Below are 13,246 nucleotides of genomic sequence, written 5' to 3'. Positions count from 1 at the left end.
ATATAAATCCTTGTTTAGTATCCTTTTTATTTCTACTCTTCTACTTTTAAAAATGCTGAGTTCATCCTTGGAGTTTATTAAATTACTCTGTTACAGTAAGGAAGTACTGGCATTACACTACAATATCCTTGCTTTACTTATTCCATACTCTCACGATAAAGTATCAAATACTTTTATAATAAGTCAGGATGTTCATGATAACTTAATTATTCATCCTATAGAACTGACTGGATATCATGGGAAATTGCATGTAAAAAAAGAGTTATTTTAGTTACTTACTAAATTGTTGTTTTCTCATGAGTGGGTAAATTTCATGGCAATGGCATGAGAAAAGCTTACTCTACGTGTAAACTTCACCAAAGAGCCACAAATCCAGAGAACCTGGGTTTTACTTATAATACCATTAAATGCATTTAAAATCTAGTAACAGGCTAAACTGCAACATTGCCTGGGCAAAAGATACGTTTTTTTAAATTATATTTATTATCACTAGGGCTTGTTGTTGGGTAGGTATATCACCTTTAGCTGTGACTTGTCTCCTATGATGTATAGGTAAGCCCTCTGCTGTTGGACGAAGTGTGCCTCAGACGGCCCTCCATTGGTTTGTGGGGATGATGTATCTTTTCCTGCTAGCCTGGTTCCAATGTCTGGGCTATAGCTGCTCATCCGCCCACCGCCACGAATACTGCCCCATTTCCCTAAAATAAACATGGAAGAAAATCAACAGGGATAACAAAGGCTTAAAGAAGCAATTGAAACACAGAGGCTCCTGTACGAGAAGGGAAGTAGCAGCTTCTTCAACCTTCAGACACAAACACTTCCACTGCAGACATTTTACCAAACAAACGTTTTTAGTGACATGGAGTCTTCAAAGATACAGCAGTTACTGGACATTCAAAATGGTTAAATGTTGTTTTCATTAAATCAAACAACTTGCACTGTAAAGAGGAAGCAAAATCAAAACATAAAATTAGTTCAGTAAGTGACAAAGAATGATTCACATGAAACACAGCAATGGTTAAGGCAGGTTATTATCACCACTGTTAGCATACTGATTGATTAGACATACGCTAAAGCCAGTGGTTTGATCTACTATACCTCTCGGAAGGTTTCTTGCCTTCACCGATGTTCTATGTTGTGATAGAGAGATGGCCCTAGCTCTGTGACCTAGCACAGAGTCTAAATAGGACAGAAAATACCCTCATTACCAAGGGCTAGTAAAGCAACATAAAATTGCTGCAGCTTAATATATAATACTGTACAAATATTATATTTAAAATTAGCAACTTTAAAACACTCTCAAGTGAAAACCATGCTTTGCCAGGAAAAGCATGAAGAGGTATTTTGCCACTTCAGAACTGAAAACAGCATCTGTCAATGAATAATGGTATGCAACAAAAAACAGCACCAGAAACATTGGCATGACTTAGCCCATTTGCAGAGGCACTTCGATTAAAAATATATTGTTCAAATAAAAAGGTAAAGGGCAACTTTGCATAGTTACCAGAAGCTATATCTGTGAGACAGTCTCAGATTGTACAAATTGTAAATGTTTAATTTGTATGGTTTACATCCAAATAAACAGTCTGTAAAAACACGCGTCATTTGGATGCTAGATTAAATGTCTGCTAATACTAGATTCTGAAATGTAGCTTGAACTGACAGTTCAAGTTGTGCGAGTTTGGAAGTATTGCCATTGTGATTATATAGTTTATGAATCAATGACCAGTCTTAAACCTGTATGCTCATCATTATTGTGTGTATTTGAGGTTCTCACCTCCCTTGCTAAAGGTACCTGGAAGCTCTTCTTTGCTGCCCATCACCTGTTTCATAAGGGCTCCAATCTTTGGTTGTCTCTGCTTATCTGAAGAATCTGAAATTCAAGTACATATGTAAGACTTTCTAATCATTCTAGTAGAAGCAATATGATTTTTGTATTTTTTTTACTATTACTTCACTGGTATCAGTGGATTGTAGAATAGGATTTTCCAATATAGTTAACTTATTTTATTAACATAATAAATACAATTTCAATCTAAATATTATTTCTTTTGTAGATGTAGCGTGCAGTGTAGTACATGTGAATTACATAGGATTACAACATGCAATACAGCCCATCAATTGCTTGGCAGCCATTTAGTTAAATTAACCTAAACTTTTTTTTTCTTCTTCTAATGAATCATGGCAAATCAATCAGATTTATCCCAACTGAATTCAGGATTAAAATTCTTGATACAAGAATAAATTACTTACAGGCCATGTGATGGCATTCCTCAACTGCTCCACAGGCCCTATCACACCAATGTTTGTTTGTTTGTTTGTTTGTTTTTTTACACTAAATTTCAGAACATAGAACAGTCTAAACAAACACACTGCAATCATAAAAGCCACAAAGTGAGAAATATGCAGCCATTTTATGGTCATAAAAACACTATCTTATTATACTATTATCATAACAGTGATGCTCTCTGAATGTCCTTAATTGTTGACACCAACATGGAAAACTTTTCACTTTTTACAACCAACTGAATACTGTGTTTAAAACACTGGTGCTTCGTGTAATAATGATAATGTGTAGAATTATATCACGGTGGTCACCATGTGTTTTGACTCAAGGTGAAAACAAAAAGACTTTTGAATTAGCGGCAGTGTAACGTTAAAGTTGTTAAGAAACATCTAAAAACATCTAGAAGTGCCGCGACAAAATCGTACCCTTAACAATAATGCCTACCTGAGCTGCTCATGTGTGCAGAGGTGAAGCCACTCAGTGTGTTCCTCCCGCTTGCATCCGAGTAGGAAGGCATGGAATTGATGATGGCTTGCAGGTACTTCTCCTGCTCCAGACTGGTGGAGTCTGCCTGAGAGGGTCCTAGAAAGAGAGGATGTCCAATTAATTTGAATACTGGTACAAACTCTGTTGTGGAGTGACAAAAAAGCACAGTAGTAATTTATTCAGCAGTTCTTCCTTGCCAAGCATTAGTAGACAGCTATAAAAAGGTTTACAGACAAGCAACCTCCAATACTCTTGTCACAAGACATGTAGCAGTTATAATTTGTAGCAAAATACATACTTTGTTATACAAAATTCAGCAAAACTGAATCCAGAAGTACAGACTGGCTTGAAACGGCTGCTAACCTGCTGTTGGTGCATTAGGGGACTTGAAGAATCCCACTACTCCCTTGCTATGCAGCCCGGCCGACCTGAGCAGAACAGCCTTGGTCCGGGAGTTCCTCCAACAAACCACAGGGAAGCGGTTCTGCCGATAGCAGCGTGATATCCGCTGAATAGTGAGGTCTGGGATGCTCTGGGGCACAATCAGCAGACCTGGATAGCTGCACAGAAAAAATATACACTTATTAGCAAATGTAATATGCTAATAATATGCCAATATAGTTCCCCCTTTTTCTGTCTATTAAAAAAAGGTGTTCATGAGTAAAACCCCTTTTCCTTCCTCAGCACTGCAAAACAAGTTATTTCTTTCCTTAGAAAAAAATTAATTCTTACAATTTTACTATTATTCACTTTCTTGGACAACCTACATTTTTTTTTTTTTTTTTTTTTTTTTTTTTTTAAGAACTTAAATCGTGCTTCATCATCTTTCCCTTTTTTGTTTATTCTATCAAGAAATCAGTAATGGTTACATTTTTTGAAAAGAAACTAATGCTGGGAAAACTGGTCTTTGCTTGCACAGTAATATAAATAAATAATAAAAGAATACTTATCTTACCTCCGACAAACCGCATACATGCGGTTTACAGTGGATATCCTGAAAGGTTCATGTTTTGATCTTGTCAGGCTGTTGCTCAGGGTCCCCAGGCCAAGCCGCTGATAGTCCCTGCAACATGCCCGCTCCACCACGTTGCTCATTGTTTGCCTATCAGAGGATTTTATGGTGGAAGACAGGGTCAAGGAGCTCTGGTCCACTTCTTCTGAAACTGAAACAAAAACATGCAAGTCAGGTAAATGCTGAGGTATGAATCTGGTACCACTATAAAATATCTGTATCGTGTAATATTAAATAACTTAGAGCTTTAAATGTACTCTGTGTTTTTATTTTCAGTTTTACTCTGAAAATATTAATATTAAGAAAAATCAATTTTACACAAAAGATATGACAAAAAATAACAAAAACAAAATGAATTACCTATGGTTTTGGTTTGAATTGTGCTGATAAATGCACCTACACATCTGGGATGCCAAAAGTTATACCGTGAAAAGGCTAGAGTGTCCTGTAAGGAGTGCCCTGTAAAGTGACCTGTAGCTTGGAGATCGCAAGTTCAAATCCAGGCTGTGTCACAGCCGAACATGACCGGGAGTTCCTAGGGGGCGGCGCGCAATAGTGGAGCCACCAGATCTGCACTATAGGTCTGGTAGCATGGCTGTGGATCCGTAGTGTGAAAAATGACGGAATAGCAGGAGCAGGTTTGGGAGGACGTATGCTCCAGCTGCCGTTTCCCCAAGTTGGTGGGGGGTTGCAAGCATTGAGCCGAGGATACAGATAATATTTGGGCATAATAAACTGGGGAGAAAACCAGGGTAAAAAAATGGCACCGGCTAAATTTATAAAAAAAAAAAAAAAAAAAAAGAAAAAAGGCTAGAATCAAACTCACGAAATACACACCTTCTTAGGACTGAAGACCAATCTTTGACCTAACAGTCCTTCCCTAGACACAAAAAATACTGTCTGGTTTAATTCAACGAGGTTCCTTCTACCTGAAATGTCATCCTCATCAACCTGAGACTGAAGGCTGCTTCTGTTTTCCCACGTTGGGGGCGTGTACTTCTTTCGTGTCACATGCTGACGGCTCATTGTTCTCTTAGCATTTTTCACAAGGTTCTTAGAAAGGGTTCTGAAGTAAAAGAAAAACAGCAGAAAAAAGGATTCAAGAAATAAAATCTAAAAATAAAATTTGTATAATTCCATTAAAGTATTTATATACACTAACTACATTGCTAAGGGTCTACCTAAATCGCGATTTCGTGAAATTCACCTCTTTTAGGGGCCAATGCATACCGGAGAATAAAAAAAAAAAAAGAAACCTTGTTTAAATGACCTACTGCAAGCAATGTAAACTACATATCTTCCTTCTATAGATAGGCATTTGTGCATTGCACTTAAGCAAAAAATAAATAATAAAAACATCCTCAGACAAACATTTACAAAAAAGTACTCCAAAGCGGTTAACATTCTTGTTTACTGTTCAAATGACAACAATGTTTTAATCAGCCTATCAGTGTACTGCTTTTCTGTGACCTGTGCTGTACAGTACAAGGTGGAACAAAGTCAGTGCTGCACTGTTTTGATTTAGGTTCCTAAAATCTAGTTTTCAGCATTGGAGGTAAAATACCAGAAATGGATGACAAAGCAAAAAAAGCAAATTATATTTCAGCTGATGATCGTGTAAAGATATTTTACAAATAAACTGTACAAGCAGATGGAGGTAATTGTTTTGCACATCTTGTAATGTGTTATTGGTGAAAATATGGTCAATTGCTATTTAGCTTCAGAATCACTCAAACGAAAGGCTACAGAGGCTGCTGAACAGAACCTAAAATAAACAGCTTTCAGAAAACAAACTGGAAAGTCAGCGAAGACAAAAAGTATTCCTGTCGGTTGTAGCCAAGTTAAATCAGTATTACAGGTAAGATCTAGCACAGCCACCTCACTTCAAACAACCCGCTGCTTACTTTTTAAACGCAGTTACAATTTTAGACCCGAATAGGCACGTTTTCTTTTTTTTTGACTCCGTACTAATAAAACAAATTATTGGATGGGACAAATAACATGACAACCAACGTGCTGCATATATTGCTTTTATTAAAGTATGCCAGATGCCTTTGGGTAACTGAGTTTTGGGACTGTTTCTAATCGATTTCCACATCTGTATAACTTGGCAAAGCTTTGCCTTACACTTCCAACCAATTCAATTCAATCTCAATGTATAGGGAAGTTCCCACGAGACAAAGAATGTCAGCAGCAACTGCTAAGGGATGTTGCATGCTTGCCTTTAACAAATTACAGCACTCTGTTTTCCCATGAAATGTCCGCGAAATCCTAATTATATTCCATAACCTACCCGCAAGAAATTTACCACGATAAGTAGACCCCTATACATTGCACATTAAGAAGCACCCTAAACCATAGCCACCATTTTATTGGAATTTAATAATACAGTTGATTCTGACCATCACTGGATGTCAACAGTTAGATGTTTTTAATATAGTACAAGGCGAGTATTATGCAAGGCAACACCATGTTAAACACAACCAACTTCCAACTTGAGAAAAGTATCACCTTAGTGCAGTTTGGTCAAGAGAAGTGGACAGCTGTGATTGGCTGATTTCATATAGATGATTTACAATGTTTTTTATAAATGTGGGCTTGCTCAGTACTTAACCACTCATAGGATACCTTAAATTAAATGCCCGCTTAGCATTGTTCCAATTTGTGAATTTAAAACAAAACACCTATTGACTTGTGGTGGCCCCCTTACTGCTGAATTTCAATAAATCGAAGTTGCATGCTACAATAAAATAGGCATGCAGAGATGATTTACATTTTTAAACCATTTTGCTCAGTCTGAAATTACCACTACCACTGGCAAAATCCACTGGAAACTTTATGGGTTTCTTATTTTGGTTTAGGCTTAAATTGGATAAAAAGCATAATAAAAGTTTAATTCAATGCAGAAAACTTTGTTTCTTAAACTGTTTCATATTATTTATTTATTTTTTTTAAGCAATCGAAGCACAGATAGTGTATTTAGTGTTATACCCTGTACTGTAACATGTTACTTATGTAAAGGAAGCAGCTGGGGGGCACATGGAAATTTCCTCCTTGCTTTCATGACATCTTTTAAAATATAAAGATTATCAGCCTGGCTAATGCTTTTTTCACATCCTGAGTGAAGGAAAGTGAGTGAATCTCTGTATGTAGCCTTGTCATCGAGTGGCTGATATGACCCATGGTTAAACCAGTCTGTGGAACAACTCATTCATCTGCCAAGAACTGAGGCAGAAATACAGAAATTTGTATTTGACACCCCCCCCCCCCGAATATCGAGATGGGCTAACAGAAGCAATCAATAAATAAATAAATAAATAAATAAATAAAAACACATACAGCAAGTGCAAAGGTTTGATCCAAAGGAAAAAGGAGCTATGTGATAGATAAATTCTTGCTTTACGATATTGGTTGTGGTTAAGAATTTTTTTTTCTTTTTTCATTTTAACATAGAATTATTTTTTATTTTACATTATCGTTTTCTCTAGGATCAAAGAAATACCGTCATCATTTGTAAATGGCACTACACAAACCAAGGGCATTTCCACCTGCTTCTGTGTTTAACACTGAAAGTAGTACTTTCGAATCTCAGCAAACTGGAACAAAGTGGGGCGCGGAGGTTCATGGAGGTTCACTCTAAACTTATTTGTCTTTTGTAATACAAAACAGGGAAAAATTATGATATTTACAGGACTAGGAAAAAGATTGTGAACTTAATCTTACTTTAACGATTGGTTCTTCTCCTTATGCTTGTGTTCAACCACCACTTTAAACGACTGTCCAACAGTGAAAGCAAAAGTGCCGTTAACATGCTGTGGGTAGCGCAGTTTGTGGAGGTGTTTCTTGAACACTTCTGCCAGGTCAGATGCTACCTCCTCATCAAAAGCAATCTTCATTAACTGAAACAGACCGGTAACAAAACAAAAAAGAAATTGTACATGTTCAGGTTGAGCTCTTCAAATGCCCAGAAAACAGAAACTCAACTGTGATCAGCAAGTATACAGTACATCATGATCCTACATTATGTTCTTAAAACTAAACAAATATTTGACATATCATTTAGGCTCAATGGACTACTGCCCATTTACTCAAAGCTTCCTGATATTTCTTGATAAATATGGAACAGCTATCTGGAAATTGGCTTAGCAACCTACAAATCAAAACTATTTATCTGAAAAAGAAGAGATAAAGATGTCTCTACACTGTACTGAACAATGAGTAACAGAATGCCAATTTATTTTCCCCATTTCCCCCAAGTACACTTTACTTCTCTTACCTGGAATGTGCACGATCGTAACTGCAGCCCTTCCTGGATGAACTGGTCCATCTGCACGCTAACAGAAATCTTCTTCTCTTTTGTCAGGGAGGCAATGGGGAATGACCGAATTACCACCTGCTCACCCACTGGAAATAGAGAAGCGTGCTTGTTGTTAGATCTCCCCCTGTACCAACAAATTAAGAGCAAGCTGCAGCTTTGCATTAACCGACTGAAATAGACAGTATAAAAAATCAAGAAATCTCAATTTTTGTTAATCCAACCATGTATTTTAAAAATGTATTGAAACACCTTTCAAGTCATTTACTTATTTATTTAAACACCTTTGTCCCTTCATCTTGCCTCCTTCTTTTAACATACCCAAGGGGTCAGTGGGAGTCCCTCTAAAGATGAGTCGGTAAGTGGTAAGGAAGATCGCTCCCTCTGCAGGAAGCAACGGTGGTCCCCCCATTACTCCACCTGTTGCCTCATCTCGGCCATCTGAAATTAGGTATACCCTCAACCCCTCCATCACCAGCTCCTCACCCACCAGCAGTGCTGGAAGCAGCAGCTTCGGCTGCAAGTGAAAGAAATACAACTCACTGACTCGTGTCATTTACACAGACCCCAGTGAACAAATGTGTTTTTTTGTTTTTGGTTTAAAACCAAGCAAAATTAAATACACCAACAATAAAAACCACTTAACAGCAAAGCAAAAGAACACAGCATCATACATACATGCAGTCATCAGCAACAGTAATTGTGACTTTTAGAAAGAACAGTAAAACAAAACACACTGTAGGAGTTAAGGTTACTAAGTATTAAGTTAACTATAAAACTCAGATTATGACACCTACTTTTCACCTAGTTTTCTGTTGGATATGCAACATTCCACTGTACAGCATTCTTAAATTATAGGGACAGCAAGATATAGCTTACAAGCTGCTGGTCAAACTCTGTAATTAATGGGTCACGCTATCCAATTTTAATGGCACAATACATTTGTTTAAAAAGTATTAAAACGATAAAAACATGCACACCTAATTGATTTAAGCTGTCCGGATATATTTTGTAGTAAAGTCAGGAGGGGAGTACAATCAAGATCTATGACAAAGCATTTAGAAAAAACTTTCCAACCAGCTCTGTCAGACACTGTGTTTAAATCACTCCAGCCTCCAAGTCCTGTCCAAACAACAATTCAGGATTACGAAAACAGAAAAAAAACACAAATGGCAATACCATGCCAAAAACAGTGCAAAACATACTGGAATACACACTTAATGCTACTGCAGAGTGCTGGGCTATAATGCAGAGGTTCAGTCCATGTTGGTACACAAGTTGACCAGTGTTGGTATTTATATTTAAAAAATAAAATAAAGAAAAATGATTCTAATCATTAATCCACCAGCACTCTGTATAGAAAGATCCAACAAATAATCCATCTGCCATGCACTCCCACACTGCAGCCGTTTTTAGTTTAGTCTGCTAGTTCACTCAGCCTATAGATCTCCATGCATAGTTATACCCGCAGACAAACCAGTAAGGTCATCTCTTGGACATACCTGACAAAGAACTTGATTTTGAAGTGTTGGGTACCAGGCCTGTGTTCTATATGTCTTTGTCCAGCCCAGAGCTCTCCAAAACTTTCTCCCCCCCCCCATTGAAGGCCCAGGACCAAAACAATAAAAACTGAAGGTCCCAGATGAAATTTTGGGGGTTCCAATGAAAATGTTGGTGGTCTCATTAAAGTACAAAATCTTAATGTTATGGTACACTAAAAGTGATAACCAGAATGTTTTCTGTATAAAATAACGAGGAACAAAAAGGCATAGCAAAATAATCCACAAAAGGAAAATTCTATAAAGATCAAACGACAACTAACCATTCTACTCAACCAGGCATCCCCACTGCTCTCAATATTAAAGGTGACCGAATGCTCCAGAACCTTAAAGCATTTAAATATTTAGAAACATTTGTTGCATCATAACTCTATAGAAAATTAGCAATACTGAATGTCACAATGCTATTTTTTTTCTGATTGAATAAATATTATGTTTAAAATCGTGAAATATCTTCAAATACCTAATTTTAGGCATAAAATAGGCCATTTTTTACCATGATAAATGTAGCCCTGTCTATAAAGTTTTTAAACAGTTGCTTATGCTTAGGATGCAGTCAGCAAAAAAGTCTGAAATGATTTTTAGCAAAACACGCAAACGTACTCGGGAGGTCACGTGAAAGGGGTACATTTCAGTACAGTGTTAAGTCTGCTCCGAACCAAGACGTTTTCCAGTTCTCCGCAGCGGGCACTACAACGTATGAGCCTGCCAAAATTCTGAAGCTTACAAGTCACACAATGCAGCTGTATAACCTGCATGTTTAAAAGAAGCGGTGAGGCGTCAGATGGATGCATTTCCCGAGGACATAGATAACTGCAAACCTGGAAGTCCCGACAAACGACGTGTGGGTAAAGGACGCGGGTACCTGCGTCCCTGAGGGCCTTGGTCCAGCCCTATATAAAAATATGAATTGGTTACCTTTTGTATAGCTGGCAGTCTCTTACTTTCCCTATGAACAGCATCCAGGGTCTCAATGTGCATCTGCACGATATCTGCAAATAAAACCAGTGTCACAAACACGCTACGCTGAACAAGCACAACAATTCTGATCCCTCATTCATGCAGATCATACCTGGTATCATCAAGTGAAGTGCCTTCAGGTGCTCATTGGTCACACCACTTTCAGTGCAAACTTTATCCACAAATCTGTTGATGAACCGGACCACAGAGTTGGCAACATCAGAACTTTCGGCATCTTCAAAACCACTTTCAGTGTCGTAGCTTTCAGCCATGCTACCCGCAATGCTGCAGAAAATAAGGAAACATTTATCCACTGTTCTTATTTTATGTATTCCACTGCGATGTGAAAGAAGTCTACAAAGGTCCTGCCTTATAGATACCTGTTGGTGACATAGCTGTTACTGACACTCTCAAAGTCCCCCAACCCAGCGCTGCGCAGGAGCCTGTTCTTGCTGGTGTCCAGGGGGAGCAGCAGGTAGCTCATGCGATTGGCGTAGTGAATAGCCTGACTGAACACAGTGCTCTCTTCTTTTTGAATCAGTTCCTGCTGCTTGTCTTTGCTCAGCATTGGCCACTGTCTTCTCTGTTCAGAAGCAATCTCTAGTGCAGACTTGTCTTCTGGTACAGACTCATGCTCCTGTTGGAGATGTAAATAGACAGAGGACCTTAATAGTGCTCATACCTTCTGCATTGCAAAGGGCATTAGTCTTTAAATAGCATTTCAGGAACAATGGCAAAAATGTGCATGTATTAATGCAGCACTTATTACCTGGCTATGTTCCTCATTTTCATTGCCTTCAAGATAGAGTGCACGAATGTGATTCTGGACATCGCTGTAAAACATAGCCTCCCAAAACTGCATGTTGGTCCAGACACTGTGATCCTGAACACAGCTGTAGGCAAACTGGGTGACCCCAGCTCCAAGTTTCTAAAATTAAAAAAATGCACAATAAAGTTCAAGGAAGGATTTGTATAAGTTACCAAGAATGGTATTTTTTTTTAAACAATCACAACAATGAAACACATCTCGATTCCCGCCACTCCCCAGTAATGTTGTTCAAGCTGACACCCTGGGATTCTTCAAGAAGCTGCTTGATGAGATTCTGGGATCAATAAGCTACTAACAACCAAATAAGCAAGATAGGCAGAATGGCCTCCTCTCGTTTGTAAACTTTCTTATGTTCTTCTGAAACTGCAGTCCACAAAGATGCAATATAACTCAGAATATAACCCAAATGCATGCCGTCAGTTTTTATTGCCACAAATCCAATTTAAATTACAGTACAATGAAAAAGTAGTATACATTTAAAAGCACTGTGCATTTTATTGAAAACACTGTTATAAGTGAACTTCACTATAAATTAACTTCACTTTAAATCTACATGTCCCACTCAGATCAAAAGGCATTTTTAATCCACAAAAGCAAGGCATGCCCAACACCAGGGTATTGAGGAAATCACAAACGCAGACAACTTGTATCTACAGTTTGCTGTTCACTGGCCTGTATTATTGTACCCCAGTTTTTCATAATGGTTGACTAAGTATTTGCAGGAATGCTGAAATCTGCAGCAACATTTTTCTTTCCTACAGTGGTGGTGTATTATCCACTGCTTTCAACAACTCCACTTTTGTCTGTAAAGATAATGCTGGTTTCTTGCACGGCTTTACGGAAATGGCATTGATGCAGGCACACAAAATAATCTGCACAAACAGGACATTTGTGTTAACTGAATTAGCATTATAAGAAACAATTTACAACAAGTGACTGTTAAATTTGGATGACACTGTTTAATCAGAACTGACTATATATGTAGAAAGAGAGACACATATATGAACAATATTATTCCTGACTAATAAAAACTGTTTTAACAAATGCCTACATGAATTTAAAATAATTTAAGAAAGGATTGACTTACTCTGCAGAAGGCTGTAACAAGGGGTAAAAGTGCTGCTGCTATTCCATGTTCATCCATATGAGAGCAGTCCTATGAGAGAGGTGAATTAAAGCAAAATCCAGACACCTGCAACTCTAAACGACATTCATGCATTTTGCTATACGATCACATGCAGTTTACAATAGGTGCAATCTAGTAAACTACAAGGTAATCTCTCTTTAAAATATGCACTGTTATGTATTCTTCCATGATGGTATACAGTTGGTCCTCTACTTTCCTGTGAGCCATCTGTTTATGCATGCATAATGTGTTTTAGGTCTGGTACCTTTTCTGAAATTACCTCTCCAAGGTAATACCACACATCTGAAAAAGGAGTCATACACTAGATTGACACACACCTGTTCTAAACCTTTGTTAAACATACCAAAATCAGCAGCTGAAACAAAACTTTCCACCAGTGTATATTCTTATATCTTTAAGACAGCTGTGCCAATTATGCAACATTGTTTGCAGATATGTCAAATATAGAGAAAAGGCTGGTCTTCATATACTAGCAGAAGCAACAAATGCAAGGTGGTTTACATTTAATTAGAATATAATTTAAGGTCTGTTGTGAAAAGATAACATATGGCATATTTTTCATTAATTAAAGGTTTCCTTAAATTATATTTTCGCTGATTACAGTACATTACAGGTTTGTGAGCTGCTGAAGAAGCAGCTTTTAAACAGCAG

General features: G+C 37.7%; 1 protein-coding gene across 5 annotated transcripts in view; it reads right to left on the bottom strand.

Moving 5' to 3' along the window:
- Positions 1 to 13,246, bottom strand: part of LOC121318165 (myotubularin-related protein 5-like) — a 64,799-nt gene that overhangs the window by 11,800 nt on the left and 39,753 nt on the right. For 2 of the 5 annotated variants that reach the window (XM_041254551.1, XM_041254554.1), the window contains 15 exons: positions 12,536 to 12,604; positions 11,389 to 11,547; positions 11,000 to 11,256; positions 10,732 to 10,904; positions 10,578 to 10,651; positions 8,422 to 8,617; positions 8,062 to 8,189; positions 7,509 to 7,684; positions 4,715 to 4,851; positions 3,729 to 3,936; positions 3,137 to 3,333; positions 2,732 to 2,869; positions 1,778 to 1,873; positions 1,099 to 1,179; positions 520 to 698 (listed from right to left, as the gene is read on the bottom strand). In XM_041254551.1, the coding sequence (XP_041110485.1) occupies positions 520 to 698; positions 1,099 to 1,179; positions 1,778 to 1,873; positions 2,732 to 2,869; positions 3,137 to 3,333; positions 3,729 to 3,936; positions 4,715 to 4,851; positions 7,509 to 7,684; positions 8,062 to 8,189; positions 8,422 to 8,617; positions 10,578 to 10,651; positions 10,732 to 10,904; positions 11,000 to 11,256; positions 11,389 to 11,547; positions 12,536 to 12,604 (2,268 nt within the window). The remainder of the gene's footprint in view (positions 1 to 519; positions 699 to 1,098; positions 1,180 to 1,777; positions 1,874 to 2,731; positions 2,870 to 3,136; positions 3,334 to 3,728; positions 3,937 to 4,714; positions 4,852 to 7,508; positions 7,685 to 8,061; positions 8,190 to 8,421; positions 8,618 to 10,577; positions 10,652 to 10,731; positions 10,905 to 10,999; positions 11,257 to 11,388; positions 11,548 to 12,535; positions 12,605 to 13,246) is intronic. The other 3 variants (XM_041254552.1, XM_041254555.1, XM_041254556.1) reach the window with 3 other exon arrangements.

Source organism: Polyodon spathula, chromosome 7 (genome assembly GCF_017654505.1).
Source record: "Polyodon spathula isolate WHYD16114869_AA chromosome 7, ASM1765450v1, whole genome shotgun sequence".
In the NCBI taxonomy this organism is placed as follows: domain Eukaryota; kingdom Metazoa; phylum Chordata; class Actinopteri; order Acipenseriformes; family Polyodontidae; genus Polyodon; species Polyodon spathula.
This window is presented reverse-complemented; position numbering and strand designations above follow the sequence as displayed.